This window comes from Diabrotica virgifera, chromosome 8 (assembly GCF_917563875.1).
Source record: "Diabrotica virgifera virgifera chromosome 8, PGI_DIABVI_V3a".
NCBI classification, from domain to species: Eukaryota; Metazoa; Arthropoda; class Insecta; order Coleoptera; family Chrysomelidae; genus Diabrotica; species Diabrotica virgifera.
The window spans coordinates 109,421,033-109,437,827 of NC_065450.1; the positions used below are offsets into that span (position 1 = coordinate 109,421,033).

The following is a 16,795-nucleotide window of genomic DNA, read 5'->3' on the forward strand; positions in this document are numbered from 1 at the left end:
GGTAAACGATTAGCTACAAATAAAAAATTAAAACATGTATCATTTTGAATAATAAAAACTACTAAAAATTTAATTACCTCTTACTGTGCCTAAACTATAAATTCCTCTTGCACGTAAATATACCAAAAGAGGAAGCGAAGTATGGAAGTTGGTCAAAATACAAGATGTGATGCACGAAATTAGGAATCGTTTGTGATAAACGAAGCACAACATTTGATGTTGCTCCTAGGTCTGGTGTACCAGGCAAGACTACATTTTATCCAGCACCATTGTAGATTTCGAAACGATAGGCAAAACCATGTGAATCACATAGAACAAACAATTTCACACCCCATTTGTGCGGCTTATTTGGCATAATATATTGACGCAAATGGTGTTTCGTTTCTGTAGAGCACATCTGTTCATCAACACAAAGTCTAGCCGTTTTGGGGATGGAATCAAACCTGTCATTCAGTTTGTTCGCTAGCGTACGAATCCGAAATAATAAATCATATCCTGGTTGACCTTTCTTCTTTCGCTGTGATTCATCTTGAAAGGATAAATACTTCTTGATGGCAATAAATCGTTTCGATGTCATACAGTTTTGAATTGGCATAAAAACATTGTTTCTCCAATAACTATCTATGTTGGGATATCGGTATGTAGACATGTACAGCGTTATACGAATGTAATGTCTTATTTCGTCTGTAGTTGTGCTGAATGTTGTATTTATATTTTTTTCTAAAGTACAACGGTTTGTCTTTTCAGCAATAAGTTTAACGATATCGTCGTTAAAAAAATAATTAAATAATTGCATCGGTGTTTGAAGCTGTTTGACTGTCCTAGGAAGGGATGAATCGCCACGAAAAGCCACCTCATTTACATGTAAACGCATTGAGCGATTACGCCACGTCAATTTGGAAAGCTCTTTCGAGTTTTTGGATCTTGTATTGAGAGCTGTAAAAAATCACAATATACCTAACGTATAAAAATATGTTTTCTATATTATAATCTTACCTCCTCCAGTAAAGCCACCATCTCACCAACATTAGGATGAATTAATGACCCAGTACCTTCAAGAGTTGGCAATAGAGATCGAACTCTTTTGGCTGGTTTAAAATACGCGTGTGTAGAAGAGGATGTAGATGGTTCTTGTACTTCAAATGTTTCGGTCGCTACATCATCCAAAACTAATGTTGAAGAAGCTGCTGGTTGATCAACATTGCTAATATCCATTGACAAATTTATATAATTTACAAATGCATCAGTTGTCTCAGCTTCAAGCATTTCCTGAATGCATTCGTCAATGCCTTGTGATTTAGCCTCTGATACCTCGGATAGGCTGTAAGGCTTTTCAGGCTCAATACTATCATCAACCTAGTCGGGATTCACAATACTATCGTCACTACTATAAATGCTATCGTCGATTTCAACGGAATCAAGTCTAATAATTGTTCATCAGACAATTCTTCCAAATTGATTTTGTTCTTATGGTTACGATTTAGACGATGCATATATATCACAGAAAAGAAAAATAATAGAACAACAGGAAAATAAGCATGTTCCTACGCACCAAAAGATAACAAAATTTCATAATGAAGGGGATATTTTTTATAGGCAAGACCATCTTGAGACTGCCTTGGTATTTTTGTTTATAAAGCCTATTTAATACACAATTGTTTTTACTAAAAGCTTATTATATTACTGAAACATGAAATATAATCTACTTACCATAAAATTATCAAGTTGATCACTTTGATCTAAACACCCGTGTTGAACTGGCCCCCACTTGCAAAAATCAAAAAACAAATAGCCCCGATTTATGAGCTTTCATATTCCGCAAACTAAAAATTTTGAGCTCGTTCCACTGAGCAGGAATTTAATACTTTAGTGGGGGAGCTGACTACTTAAAAATAGGAATATTGAATCGGTTTTTGCGGCAGAATTACGAGCTATTTATGAGCTCTTGAAATTATATAGTTTCGATTTTTGAGCTCATCCCCTTCACCCCCAAACAACCCTTTAATTGATTTAACTTAAGAGAAAAATGCTGAGAAAACTTAAAATATATCGTATTGCGGATAGAATTCCTATAGCTTATATACTCTAAGAATAAACTATTAAATCACGTGCATTTCGATTATTGAGCTACAACCCCTTCGCAAGAAAACCACCCTATCTTCCCGGCTTAAGAGAAAGTTGTACTTAAAATGCATTAAATTAATTATTTGGCGACTACATATCATTTAATAATTTATAAGCTTCCAAATTACGCGCATTTAGATCAGTAAATTGCAATTTATTTTGTATAGTGCAGTCACTGAAGGTAAAAATCAACGATTACCTTCAATTTCGGTGAACCTTCATCGATTTTCACAAAAATTGGTCAGTGGTTATAGGATACGTCAAGAAACAAAGCTGATATGGTACCACCTTGCGCCTTTACCCTGAGGGTGGATACCGCCCCTTCTCGGGGGTGAAAATTATTTTATAAAAAATAACTGCACAAATCAATAAAAGAACAAATGAAAAGCAAAATTTATTATATAAAGTTATTAAAATAAGTCAATACTTTTTAAGTTATTAAAGATCAAAGATTTTAATTATTCGTGAAAAAAATGCATGTTTTGAAGCGGGTTTTTCGTAAATCATTGAAAAACTCTAAGTGTTTACAAAAAAGTTAATAGTAGTTTAATTCGTATAGCTTATATTCTAAGAATATACTCTTAAATCACGCACCTTTCGATTATAGAGCTACAACCCCTTCGCAAGAAAACCGTCCCATATTCCCGGCTTAAGAGAGAGTTGTACTTAAAATAATTTAAATTAATTATTTGGCGACTACATCTCGTTTAATAATTAATGAGCTCGCAAAATATACGAATCTCAATTATTGAATTGCCATTTTCTTTCTATAGTGCAGTCACTGAAGGTAAAAATCAACTATGACCTTCGATTTCGGTAAATCTCCATTCATTTTCACGAATTGACAATAAAAACTTGCGGTTTTAGCCTGGGGTATATGTCACCCCTTCTCGGGGGGTGAAAATTACTTTATTAAAAATAACCCCACAAATCTAGAGAGGGACAAATTCTAAGCAAAATTTGTTATATAATGTTATTAAAATAAATCAATAATTTTTGAGTTATTAAAGATAAAATATTTTAATTTTTGTGAAAGAAAATGCATGCTTTAAAGCGATTTTTTATAAATAACTCAAAAACTGTAAGTTCTTACAAAAAAGTTTTCATCACTGAAATTGAACTTAATAAAAAATATAATAAATTGATTACTTGAAAAACCCTTTAATGTTAATTTGAAGTAAGTTATTGGTAATTAAATGTATATTTTTTTCTGCGACTGTTCAAATCTAAGGATTCAAGCTTAAATAACGGGAAAGAGATGCATTTTATAACACTTAGGTACTAAATACTTGTCAAAGTACTTAGAAATACCTATCAAAAATGAGCTCCAGAAAAAGTTGATAGCATAAAAATTTATACTTATAAAGTATATAGGTATAAAACTGTAAAACATTTGATCTTTCAAATATAGATTATTTTAAATCATATTTAAAATAATAACTCCAACAATACACGATTGACGTAGATTGACGTAGATTGACTAAATGATAGATAACGAAATTTGAGTTTTTTTTTATTAGCAAAGATTTTACTTGTCTTTTGATTTATGTATGAATCAAAATAACGAAGATAGAAACGTTTAAGCCTAAATTTTACTACGAGAACAATGTAACTGGAGCCCTTTAACCTATTATCCTAAAGAATAAAGTATTTAAAAGATTAAGCCGGTACTTTATGTCTCGGTTGACAGCCGGTTAGTTAATCGAAGTTTAATCGGGACCTCTTTAGGGTCTCTTGCGTTGTAATAAATGTAATTACAAGTATTATTATGATTACAAATAAGAATAATAATAATACTTATAATTGCATTTATTACAACGCAAGAGACCCTAAATAGGTCACGATTAAACCCCGGTGAACTAACCGGCTGTTAATCGCGACATAAAGTATCGGGCCTAAATGTAATACAGTTTTATAGCTCTTGAAATTACCTTTCAAATAGTTGGATGTGCCTGATATCATAAAAATTAACAGAGTGATTAAAAAAAATTCATTTTTTTTGAAAAAATTTTTGGAGTATAAATATTGATGCTATCAACTTTTTCTGGAGCTCATTTGATATGTATTTCTAAGTACTTTGACAAGTATTTAGTGTGTTATAAAATGCATCTCTTTCCCGTTATTTAAGCTTGAATCCTTAGATTTGAATAGTCGCAGAAAAAACTATACATTTAATTACCTATAACTTACTTTAAATTTACATTAAAGGATTTTTCAAGTCGGCAATTTATTATATTTTTTATTAGCTTCAATTTTAGTGATGAAAAATTTTTTGTAAAAACTTACAGTTTTTAAGTTATTTATGAAAAATCGCTATAAAGCATGCATTTTCTTTCACAAAAATTAAAATATTTGATCATTAATAACTCAAAAAGTATTGACTTATTTTAATAACATTATATAACAAATTTTGCTTAGAATTTGTCCCTCTCTTGATTTGTGGGATTATTTTTAATAAAGTAATTTTCACCCCCGAGAAGGGGTGACATATACCCCCGGCTAAGTTGTTATTGTTAATTTTCTTTCTTGACATATCCTCTATCCTCTCACCAATTTTCGTGAAAATTAATGGAGATTTACCGAAATCGATAGTCATAGTAGATTTTTACCTTCAGTGACTGCACTATAGAAAGAAAATGGCAATGCAATAATTGAGATGCGTATATTTTGCGAGCTCATAAATTATTAAACGATATCTAGTCACCAAATAATTAATTTAAATTATTTTAAGTACAACTCTCTCTCTTAAGCCGGGAATATGGGATGGTTTTCTTGCGAAGGGGTTGTAGCTCAATAATCGAAAGGCGCGTGATTTAAGAGTTTATTCTTAGAATATAAGCTATAGGAATTAAACTACTATTAACTTTTTTCTAAAAACTTATGTTTTTCAGTGATTTACGAAAAACCGCTTCAAAACATACATTTTTTTCATGAATAATTAAAATTTTTGATGTTTAATAACTTAAAAAGTATTGACTTAATTTAATAACTTTATATAAAAATTTTGCTTATAATTTGTTCTTTTATAGATTTTTGCAGTTATTTTTTATAAAATAATTTTCACCCTTCTGGGCGGTATCCACCCTCAAGGTAAAGGCGCAAGGTGGTGTGTTGAGATACACAGCATCTCAGTAAACATCTTTTTAAGACAAACTCTTTAATAATTAAATGCCCGTGGTAAAAACAAATATGTTTGTTTTTAATAAATACGATTAACCTAGATTACCACATCGATACATGCTAGTATTTGATACAAGGTCAAGTTGCAATAATAATCAATGTATGTTTGTTAGCAGTCAGCAGTTTTGAATCACTCTCACTTTTGCTTACCAAAACATAAAACAAAACAATCGACCTTTATTTATACTTTCACGGGGAACAGATAAATCAATTAGTAGTTGAGATTCCAGCGAGTAACATCACATTAAGCAAATAATATACCACCAGCTACTTACCGTTAAATACTCCACGTATAAATAAATGTATTAACTGTGAGAGTTATTTACTACATCAACCCTTATGGTCGGGGGTAACCAACCCCTCATTATCTAAGGTGGCTCAGAAGCCAGTAGCCACCATAGTGGTACCATGTCACCTTTGTTTCTTGAGGTATCCTCTAACCACTGACCAATTTTCGTGAAAATCGATGAAGGTTCACCGAAATTGAAGGTAATCGTTGATTTTTACCTTCAGTGACTGCACTATACAAAATAAATTGCAAGTTACTGATCTAAATGAGCGTAATTTGGGAGCTTATAAATTATTAAATGATATGTAGTCGCCAAATAATTAATTTAATACATTTTAAGTACAACTTCCTCTTAAGCCGGGAAGATAGGGTGGTTTTCTTGCGAAGGGGTTGTAACTCAATAATCGAAATGCACGTGATTTAATAGTTTATTCTTAGAGTATATAAGCTATAGGAATTATATCCGCAATATGATATATTTTAACTTTTCCCAGCATTTTTGTCTTAAGTTAAATCAATTAAAGGGTTGTTTGGGGGTGAAGGGGATGAGCTCAAAAATCGAAACTATATAATTTCAAGAGCTCATAAATAGCTCGTAATTCTTCCGCAAAAACCGATTCAATATTCCTATTTTTAAGTAGTGGGGGGGGGTGACACAGCCCCCCCACTAAAGTATTAACTTCCTGCTCAGTGGAACGAGCTCAAAATTTTTAGTTTGCGGAATATGAAAGCTGATAAATAGCTCATAAATCAAGGCTATTTGTTTTTTGATTTTTGCAAGTGGGGGGGGGGGGCAGCTCAACACGGGTGATCTAAACGTGTTTTTTGACGATTTGTTTATGAAGAAATAATTTTCACTGGCACTTTATGGGATGTTATTGTCCTTTTCATGATCATTTTTCAATGCGTAACAAATGATAGGAAAAAGGGTAAGTCCGTGATAATACACATTTATGACATTTATTCTAACATGACATTTTAGTTAAATCTGACAGTTGTCACATTTTATTTTTAATTTAAAATGGTATTTTCTTTGATTTGTATAGTCTTATAAATTATACAGATTATATTTGTAATATTATCTAATTAAAAAAAAAAAATTTTATTATGGCGCCATCTATCGACAACTAGAATAACTAGAATAAATGTTATAAAAATGTCACCGACGAAATATAATCACCGACGTGCCTTTTTTTCTGTCACATACAATTTAATGCGTTAGAAAGAAATTGAAAAACTGTGACGCACTGAAAGATGATCATGAGAAAAAGAATAGCACTTGACTAATGTGAGCTCCACACTCTCGCCTAAGTCGATCGAGGTTCAACAAGTACGAGAGTGTAGACGGCCACCTTGTACAACTTTGCCTCATTTCGTTCTACTTCCATTTTCTGTCGGTCTGGCGCGTCCGAGTCAAAGGGATCTTTGCCGGTATCGCACCGCTCTTTGTCGGTATGGCACTTCCTCGCGAAGTAGAACGAGTGTGTAGAGAGATACTTCGGACTTCGGTCAACTTTGGTGAAGTAACTTCGCCGAGAGTGTGGAGCCCGCTTTAAGCGAGTAATACGAGTAAACGATAATAACGTAATCGCGATGCCAGAATGTGTTTAGTTGTATCGAATAACGTCAAGTAAGGTTTTTTAAAGATGCATGTCATTACTGTGGCAGCAAAAATCATTCGGTATTTTTATAAGCTAAAATGCAAAGACCGTCTTAAGGCCTTGTCTGTTAGAGGGTTAATACTGTATAATATACGTAAAAATAATCAAAAATAACTCATATCGTCCTATTAGACGTAAAACTCACTAACTACACTTTTCAGAAAGTGGAGAAAAATCGATTTAAAGGTACAAATTGTTTTTTTAAATTCACCTGACTTAAATATTGGAATTATTTTAAGGCAATTTTAAAGAATAAATAAAAACAAATATTTTAAGCCATGTTTCGTCACAGGAACTATGATATAATCAATATTAGATCAATTTTTGTACTTGATGAGTTTTTTCATGAACACAATTGTTGGATATTGAGAAGTTAATGAATTTGTCTCCATAAACTATCATGACTGAAGTTATGATTTAAAATTAAAGAAATAAGTAACAAAAAATGCATTATATTACAAAATGTTAAACCTAAAACAGAGTAGCTAACCTCTAACGGAACTAAAGCTGAGAATCTGGTAATGGTAATGAATGATAATGAATAAAATGTTAATAAACAATTAAATGAGTTTCTACAAAAGAGTTCCCTCTAGGTATCAAAAACAGAAGTAAATTATTGTTGAAATATCAACATCCATTTTTATTGTTACTAATTATTTATTGCTTGAAAGATCACTAAGTACCGATCCGGCACACCAGATTGTAAGGAAAAATTCACAAAGTTCAATAATAAGTTTTAATGAGTTTTACTTTGAAACCAAAATTCAAAAGAATGAATTCCAGATTGTAAGGAAAAATTCACTAAGTGTAATAATAAGTTTTAATGAATTTTACCCTGAAACCGAAATTCACAATAATGCACTTAGTGAATTGTACCATAAATTATCTCAGCAATTAGAAGAGTTAGAGCCTCAGGTGACTTCTCCAGGGCTGGGCAGTACCGTATTGAGTTCAAATCGATGGAAATGTCAAAATCTCAAAAAAGTGCACTTATTGAGTTTTACCTCTAATAGGACAATATGTTGTTATTCGATTTACATTTGTTTCCGAGATACGGGGTGTTAAAATTTTTATTACAAACTGACGATTTAATTATTTCTCTAAAACCGATTGAGGTGTGCAAATGAAATTTGGTGGGTTTTAAGACGTAGTTATTGCGCATGTTTTGACACACAATTAAGAATTTTATATTCACCATTGGCGCGCGTACGTGTAATAGTCTGAAATTGTTTAAAGATAAAAATGGTACGCCACTGAAATATTTTAAATTAAAAATCTTTCTTGAATTCCTCGTTCAATTTGTGACAAAAAATCTATCTTCCCTTTTGTTCATCCGACGTTTAGTTTTCATGCAAAAAATAAAACATAACGCTTACAAAGTTTTCGACGAAGTTTCTAATATGAATATGTAAAAACTTATTTCGAATACTTTGTAAGCGTTCAGATATTTTATTTTTTGTATGAAAACGAAGCGTCGTATGAAGATATATGGTTTGTCAGAAATTGAACAGGGAATTCAAAAATAATTTTGAATTTGAAATATATCAGTGGCGTACTATTTTTTTTCTTTAAAAAATTTCAGTCCCTTATCCGTATGCGCGCCAATGGTGAATATAAAATTCTTAATTGTGTGTCAAAATATGTGCAATAACTATGTCTTAAAATCCACCAAATTTAATTTGCACACCTCAACCGGTTTTAGAGCAATACATAAATCGTCAGTTTGTAAGAAAAATTTTAACACCCCATATCTCGGAAACAAATGAAAATCGAATAACAACATATGAGTTATTTTTTATTACTTTTACGTATATTATACAGCCTTAAAGTTTGGCGCGTTCCTCCCCACTCACCCTGTATATTACTTATATCTACCTTTTTTGGTCTTGATAATTCCTAACAACATCTAATAATTTAAAAGCCTCGTAAATGGGTGCCCGAAAAGCATCCCCTAACGTAAGGTCAGCTTTCCACGGCAATACTGCAACCCTCAGCACTATCTGTTGAACGTAACAAAAGGGCTGTTGAACTTCTTCTGTGTTGTTGAAGTCCGCGGTCCATACTTGGGGAGCTTTCCCAGGGAATGAAACATTTACCAGGGGTAGCCTGAAATAAAAAGAAATTATAAACAGGTGATATTTAAAAGAACTATTGAAATAAGGCAAATACTTTTTGGAACTTGCCAATGTCCTAACTTTGTTATCTCCATTCAGCTTATATTTATTTAAATTATCGATAGTTTTTCAGGATTGAAAATGAACCCATATAATATAGAGGGTGGCCAGACGTAAACGAAACAGAGCCAGTATCAGGAACTACAACATTTAAAAAAAAACCGCAACAGTATTGGTACGCCACTGGCAGCAAAATAACTACTTTCATAGAACCTACCGAGTAACTTTTCCCAGCAAATTTCCAAGAAAGCCCGTGTATCTTCTTCAGCCTGTTTGCATCCACTCCTGGACAAAGGCCTCCCCATAAGCACTCCACTTTTCTCTGTTTTGTGCTATTTGATGCCAGTTTCTTCTTACTTTGGCTTTGATGTCGTCTGGTCATCGTTTTTGTGGCCTTCCTCTACTACGACCACAGAATAAATAACCATACAGAAGCGAAACTCCTGCCGAAAACGGTAACATAATTTTCATGCTCATGCGTCACGTAACTGGTGCAACCTCACTTTTGCGACTGACGTGACAGATGTTTATAGTTAAATTTTATATTTATACCTATATGTTTTATTTTATATTTTATTTATATTTTATAGTTAAATTTTATATTTCATATTTAATTAATAACTACTTGTCAAAAATATTACCTAATTTGGAATGGTCTATTCCTTAGAACATCAAGTTCTATTCTGTAACTGGGGCACAAGGTCAAATATTTCGGTCCCAACAAAATCAATGGAAACAACAGTCAGATTCGTTTCTGTGTGGTTATTTATTATGTGCTACGACTGTGTTCGCGTGGTCTCTAATGTACAATGTTTCTCGTCCACCTGTCGTTGTTTTGCCGTGCCACGTGTCCTACCCAGTTCCATTTCATTTACGCAATTCTCCCAATTACATCTTCCACCTTCGTCCTTCTTCGCACTTTCTCATTTCGTACATGTTCCCTTAGAGATACTCCTAACATAGCTCGTTCGATCGTCCTCTCTGTCGTTCACAATCTATTAGCTGTAAGTGTCATGGTCTCCATTCCATAAGTCATAACTGGTAGAATACAACTCTTGAATACCATTTTCTTTCGATTTATTGGTATCTTTTTGTTTTTTAACACATCACTGAGTCTTCCTACAGCTGCCCAAGTCATTCGGATTCTTCTAGTTATCTCTGCCGTTTGATTCTGTTTGCCTAGTTTGATCGTGTGACCTAGGTATATATACTCTTCGACACTTTCGATTTCACTTCCATCTAAGTCAATTGTGACATTTTGATTTGCCATCACTTTTGTTTTATTTAAATTCATCTTTTAACCGATTTTCTCAGATTCTCGTTTAAGTTTTTGAGCACGCAGATCAGTCCCTCTGTATTGTTGTTTATAAGCAACAATACAGAAGCCCGTATATACTGCATTCAAAAGATGATTTTAACCATCGAAAACTTGTACCGGATATCCCGGTAGCAAACAGTCAAAAAGTATGGTTTTACCTACTTACAGAAATTTCGGCGTTGTCCCCGCTAACCCCTTGGGCTTGGCTAGGCATTGCACTTATAATTTTAATTTTAAGTAGTCAGTGTCGAATTGTAAGTCATCGTAGCTGGACGCTTCTTGTTTAGAGTTTCAACTCTCGCGTATTTTGTATAGTTATTTGTGTGTCTAGTTTATAGTGTAACGGCTACAAATTTCGCAAACGCTTATTATCAAGTTTATTAATACGAAAGAAAACATCCTTGGTTCATGTGAAAATTAGTGACATTTAAACTGTAACAGTGCTCTTGTGTGATGTGTCGCGGATTAGTGTAAATTAAAAATTAAATCGGCGGTTTAAATATAAGAACTTTACGCTAAAACTTTAATCAGATCTTAATTTAGTTATAGTAACAAAGTTAGTCATTACATTACATATTTGTTAATGCTTGTGTTCTTTATTTACCACGTCAGTGGGTGGGGCTTCGAATTATAATTTATTACATTGCTTCTTACGCTTTAAATGGTAGTAAGATCGCCATCCTAATTTGTTGTTCATCTTCCTGCATTTTTGTTGAACAAATCGTTCATTTATTTCTATTAAGGTCAATTTTTAATTAAAGGAGGACACATTTTTCCGCTACATATTTTCGATTATTTTACTTAAGGCCCCTAAGCCAGGGTAAGAATCATCCCAACATTTTTTAGTGACAATGTGTTACAAATTTACCTAACCCTACGGCCAGACGAACGACAATTACAGTGCTGTAAGAGAAGTAAAATGAGGCTCGAAAATGGGTACTAGAGTGAGTATATTTTTAGAGCGCTGTTTGGCCATCCGCTATGCTCACTGTAGAACCCATTTTTCAAGCTTCATTTTACTGCTCTTAAAGCGCTGTAATTGTCGCTCGTCTGGCCGTGTAGGGTAATACACGAAGTTATATTTTATGAAATGAATATATTTTAAACTGCTCGTCAAAAGTTAGGGATATAGAAAATTATGCTGATTTTCATAGTTGATTTTTTCGCGAACAGACGGATTCCGCAATTTTTTTATTATTTTAGATTTTTCTTTAGTATTTACATAGTTGTGCAAAGGTTTACTCAAACTTATTTTTTGTACTTATACCGGCTGGAACAAAAGAAACGTTTTTCTTATGTTAAATTTGAGACACCCTGTAGGGAGAACGAGGTACAAATGATGAGAATCGTATTGTAGTCTTATGTTTTGTGAACATGTTGTTGTTTGAATGTCCCTGATATCTTTAGAAACAAAAAAAAATAAACGGTTTTGTAATTTAACATGTGTTTTAACCGAAACAAAAGTTTGAGACACCTTGTCGGGAGGAAAAGACACAAAGGTGAGTATACCTCGATATTATGTTGTAATCTCTCATATTTTCTGAAAATTTTATTTTTTTAATTTCTCTGATAACTTTAATAACAAAGAAACTAGACGGTATTACTCTTTAATATGTGTTTCTATGTTTAACATGTGTGACGCATGTCGTCAGTTAAAACACATATTAAAGAGTAATACTGTCTAGCTTCTTTGTTATTAAAGATATCAGAAAAATTAAAAAACAAAATATTCACAACATATGAGCCTACAACATAACATCGAGGTATACTGTATACTAGTCTTTGAGCCTTTTCCTCCCTACAAGGTGTCTCAAACTTTTGTTTCGGTTAAAACGCATGTTAAATTACAAAACCGTCTATATTTTTTGTTTCTAAAGATATCAGGAACATTCAAAAAAACAAAATGTTCACAAAACATAAGACTACAATATAATTTCGATGTATACTAACATTTGTACCTCGTCCTCCCTACAGGGTGTCACAAACATAACATAAGAAAAACATTTCTTTTCAAACAAAATTAGCGAAATCCGTTTATCTATTCACGAAAAAATCAACTATGAAAATTGAACATAATTTTCTCTATCCCTAACTTTTGACGAGCAGTTTATTTTCTGATTGTGCTGGGTAAATTCAGACTATCATGATATCATGAAGGATTTCTCTCCAATCAAACACACTAATAAAGTGAGAGCAGCTTTAATGAAGAGGTACGATCATTAGAAGTAAGACAAGACTTAAATATGTATTATGTTTGTATGGGATTAAACCACAATTGGACAATTGATTTTAATGAAAATTACATTTTTAACGTGTTAACTATGCTAAGGTCTATAATATACAGTACATAATTCACTACCTGGTGCTGTATATTTTAACATGTTGCATTTTTTGTACTCCCAATTATGACGTTAGAAATTTAAAAATTCGGCTTAAACACCATGTTTAAAAAAAATGTAAGGAAAATAATACTTTTTCCACCTACCTCTACCGAAAGTATACTTTTCCGGACCTGATTGTAGGGAGCAAAGTTGTACTTTTCCTCCCTAGGGAGGAAAATATTTTTCCTCCCTAGGGAGGAAAAATAAAAGTGACGTCATGGTATTTCATTCATGAAATATAACTTATTGACGCCCTGTACAATATCTATTTTCTATTACGTAAGTATCTATAGATTTTAACGATTATTTAAAAACACTCTGTATTTTGCCGAATGGTAAAAAACATTAAATTGTTATTCTGATTAAACAATGTTTACATTAGTAATTTGACTTATATTTGACAGTTGACAGTTATAATGTACCTACTTGTTGGTTTTAGTTCTAATAAATTTTGTTGGTTAGTTACATAAATATATTAAGTAAAAATAAAAAAATGACTTGTTATTTGAGGAAGGTGGAAAAACCATATGTATAACATGGGAGTAAAGTGCCTTTTCCTCCCTTGAATGATTACTGCCCTCCGCTACGCGTCGGGCAGTAAACTTCATTCTCGGGAGGAAAAGTAGCACTTTCCTCCCTTGTTATACAAATAGCTATTTCCACCTACCTCTACCGAAAGTATACTTTTCCGGACCTGATTGTAGGGAGCAAAGTTGTACTTTTCCTCCCTAGGGAGGAAAATATTTTTCCTCCCTAGGGAGGAAAACTAAAAGTGACGTCATGGTATTTCATTCATGAAATATAACTTATTGACGCCCTGTATAATATCTATTTTCTATTACGAAGTATCTATACATTTTAACGTTTATTTATAAAACATCCTGTATTTTGCAGAATGATAAAAAACAGTAAATTGTTATTTTGATTTAACAATGTTTACATTAATAATTTGACAGTTGACAGTTATATTGTACCTACTTGTTGTTTTAGTTCTAATAAATTTTGTTGGTTAGTTACGTAAAAATGAAAAAATGACTTGTTATTTGAGGAAGGTGGAAAACCCATATGTATAACATGGGAGTAAAGTGCCTTTTCCTCCCTTGAAGGATTACTGCCCTCCGCTACGCGTCGGGCAGTAAACTTCATTCTCGGGAGGAAAAGTTACACTTTCCTCCCTTGTTATACAAATAGCTATTATGTATACCATTTACCATATTGGTACTACGTTGTTTACTTCGTTCTTTCCGTACTCGTATTCATTAATAGCCCGATCAGGGAACGCAAACTTTTACGAAAACCTCCAAAAAAATAAAGGAAGGATGAAAATTTGGGAATAGGTAGTTGAAATTGTCTATTATTATAATATAAGAAAAAGTTTACAATTCTACATCCCCTCCATTTTACAAAAATTGGAAAATACGGGGTGAAAAATTTTTTCTCGGAGGTGAAAAAATATACGTTCAAAATAAGTCCGGAATTGGATAAAATGACTAATTCTAAGTAACTTTTGTTCTATAGAGTTTTTTTTACCAAGTCAATAGTTTTCGAGTTATTTGCGAGTGAATTTGTTCATTTTTAACCAAAAGAAAAAAAATTTTTTTGGACGATTTTTCGGAGATAACTCCAAAAATAAGTATTTTAGCGAAAAAAATATTCTTAGTAAAAATATAGCTTATAAAAAATTGAAAAAAATGGTGTATGCGTGAGGTCTGCAGACCCAGTAGAAGCAGAGTTGCAGCTAATGAAATGTGGGTTCTTCTTCGTCAAATTTCAAATCGAATATTTCAATGTGAAATAACCAAAAAACGGAGCACTTTTCGGGGAAAAATCATTTTTGTTTTTTTAAAAAAACTTCTAACATTAAAAGTAAGTGAGTTACGCCTAAAATATTGTTGGTCCCTTTTATTTTTTGGTAAAAAAATGGCGAAAATCACCCCTTAATTAGCTTCTCAAATAAAATTAATCGTTACCGCTTTACAAGTTACTTTAATTATGTATTGTTTATATTATCTATAAGTTTCAATGGTTCAAAGTGCTCAGTTTTGAAAAAATTGGGTTTAAAATAAAACATTTTATTTTATTTTGAAAAAAATCGTAATTGTTTGTGGAATTAACTTAAAAACAATTAGGAATACCAAAAATCTCAAAGAGTAATAAAATGTACCTTTTGCTTTTCTGAATATTTTTGATTTTTTGTTTTCTTCTTAGACAAAAATTGGTTATGCTATTGCTGTTCAAAATTTGCCTACACTCGTGATTAGTTACTCGTTGAAGCCATTTTAACTACAGCTTTTTCAAAACGAAATACTTTGAACCGATGAAACTTACAGATCATATAAATAATACATAGACAAATTAACTTGTGAAGTGGTAATGTTAAAATGTATATGTGATGCTAATTAGGGGGTGATTTTCGCGATTTTTTTTACAAAAAAATAAAAGGGACCAACAATATTTTGAGCGTAATTCACTTACTTTTAATATTACAAGTTTTTTTAAAAAACAAAAATAAACCTTTTTTTAAATGCTTATTAGAACTATTTCAAATGATTTGGAGAGACGAACAAATACCTACAGACTGGGAGATTGGTCTGATTGTACCTATACATAAAAAGGGTGACAACAAGAATTGCAACAACTATAGAGGAATAACTCTGTTAAGTACAGTGATGAAAATTTATGAGCTAATAGTAGAGAGTAGACTGAGAAAAATAATAGAACCAACTTTAGAAGAATCGCAAAGTGGTTTTAGACCTGGTAGATGTACACAAGATCACATTTTTACGTTAAACAATATAATAAATAAAAGATTATCTAGGAAGAAAAAAACGTACCTCAGTTTCCTTGATATGGAAAAAGCATTCGATAAAGTACCTAGATCAAAAGTATGGAAAAGTCTGAAGAACATAAACATACCACAGAAACTTATACGGGTAACTAAATCAATATACAGAGACACTAGAGACCGTGTGATAAGTAAAAATATGATATCTGACCAGTTCAGAACAACTGAAGGTGTAAGACAAGGGGGAAGCTTGAGTCCGTTACTATTTATTACTTTTATGGACGAAATAATAAAAGAAACAAAAACAAAAGTCAGACCATTACACATAGGGTATACACATAGGGTATGGTCTACTTATTCCCAAATTTTGGTGCAGTATCTCAATCACGAAGGTCGCAAAAACCCCTTATATTTTTTATATTCACCCCTGCCCTACCCCTTTGTCGGCCACGCAGCGTTCTACCCCTGGAGCTTTTACTTAGTTACGTCATGACCTACTTTCCCAAATTTTGGTGCACTATCTCGATCATGAGCGTCACGAAAAAAATAATAAAAACCGCGACTTTGACCCCTTATAACTACCCTCGTCCCCTACTCTGGTTTCCGGCTCTAGGGATTTTACTTAGCTATGTCATGGTCTACTTATTCCCAAAATTTTGGTGCACTATCTAAATCACGAACGTCGCAAAAAACCTTATATTTTTTATATTCACCCCTACCCCCACCCCTTTGTCGGCCACGCAGCAAGTGAACTGCTGTTCATACTTTCACCATGTGAACAAGTCAAATCCACAACTCAGATGTTACCTGGGGCAGATTAGCAAAATATTTTAAACATCCACGCTTAATGTAGCATTTTAAACCAATGTTTCCTTGACGGACT

The 16,795-nt window shown here is 32.6% G+C and overlaps 1 protein-coding gene across 8 annotated transcripts in view; it reads right to left on the reverse strand.

Moving 5' to 3' along the window:
- LOC114344348 (sterol regulatory element-binding protein cleavage-activating protein) overlaps positions 1-16,795 on the reverse strand; it is an 860,805-nt gene that overhangs the window by 467,100 nt on the left and 376,910 nt on the right. For all 8 annotated transcript variants that reach the window (XM_050657867.1, XM_050657868.1, XM_050657873.1 and 5 more), the window contains one exon: positions 9,130-9,360. In XM_050657867.1, the coding sequence (XP_050513824.1) occupies positions 9,130-9,360 (231 nt within the window). The remainder of the gene's footprint in view (positions 1-9,129; positions 9,361-16,795) is intronic.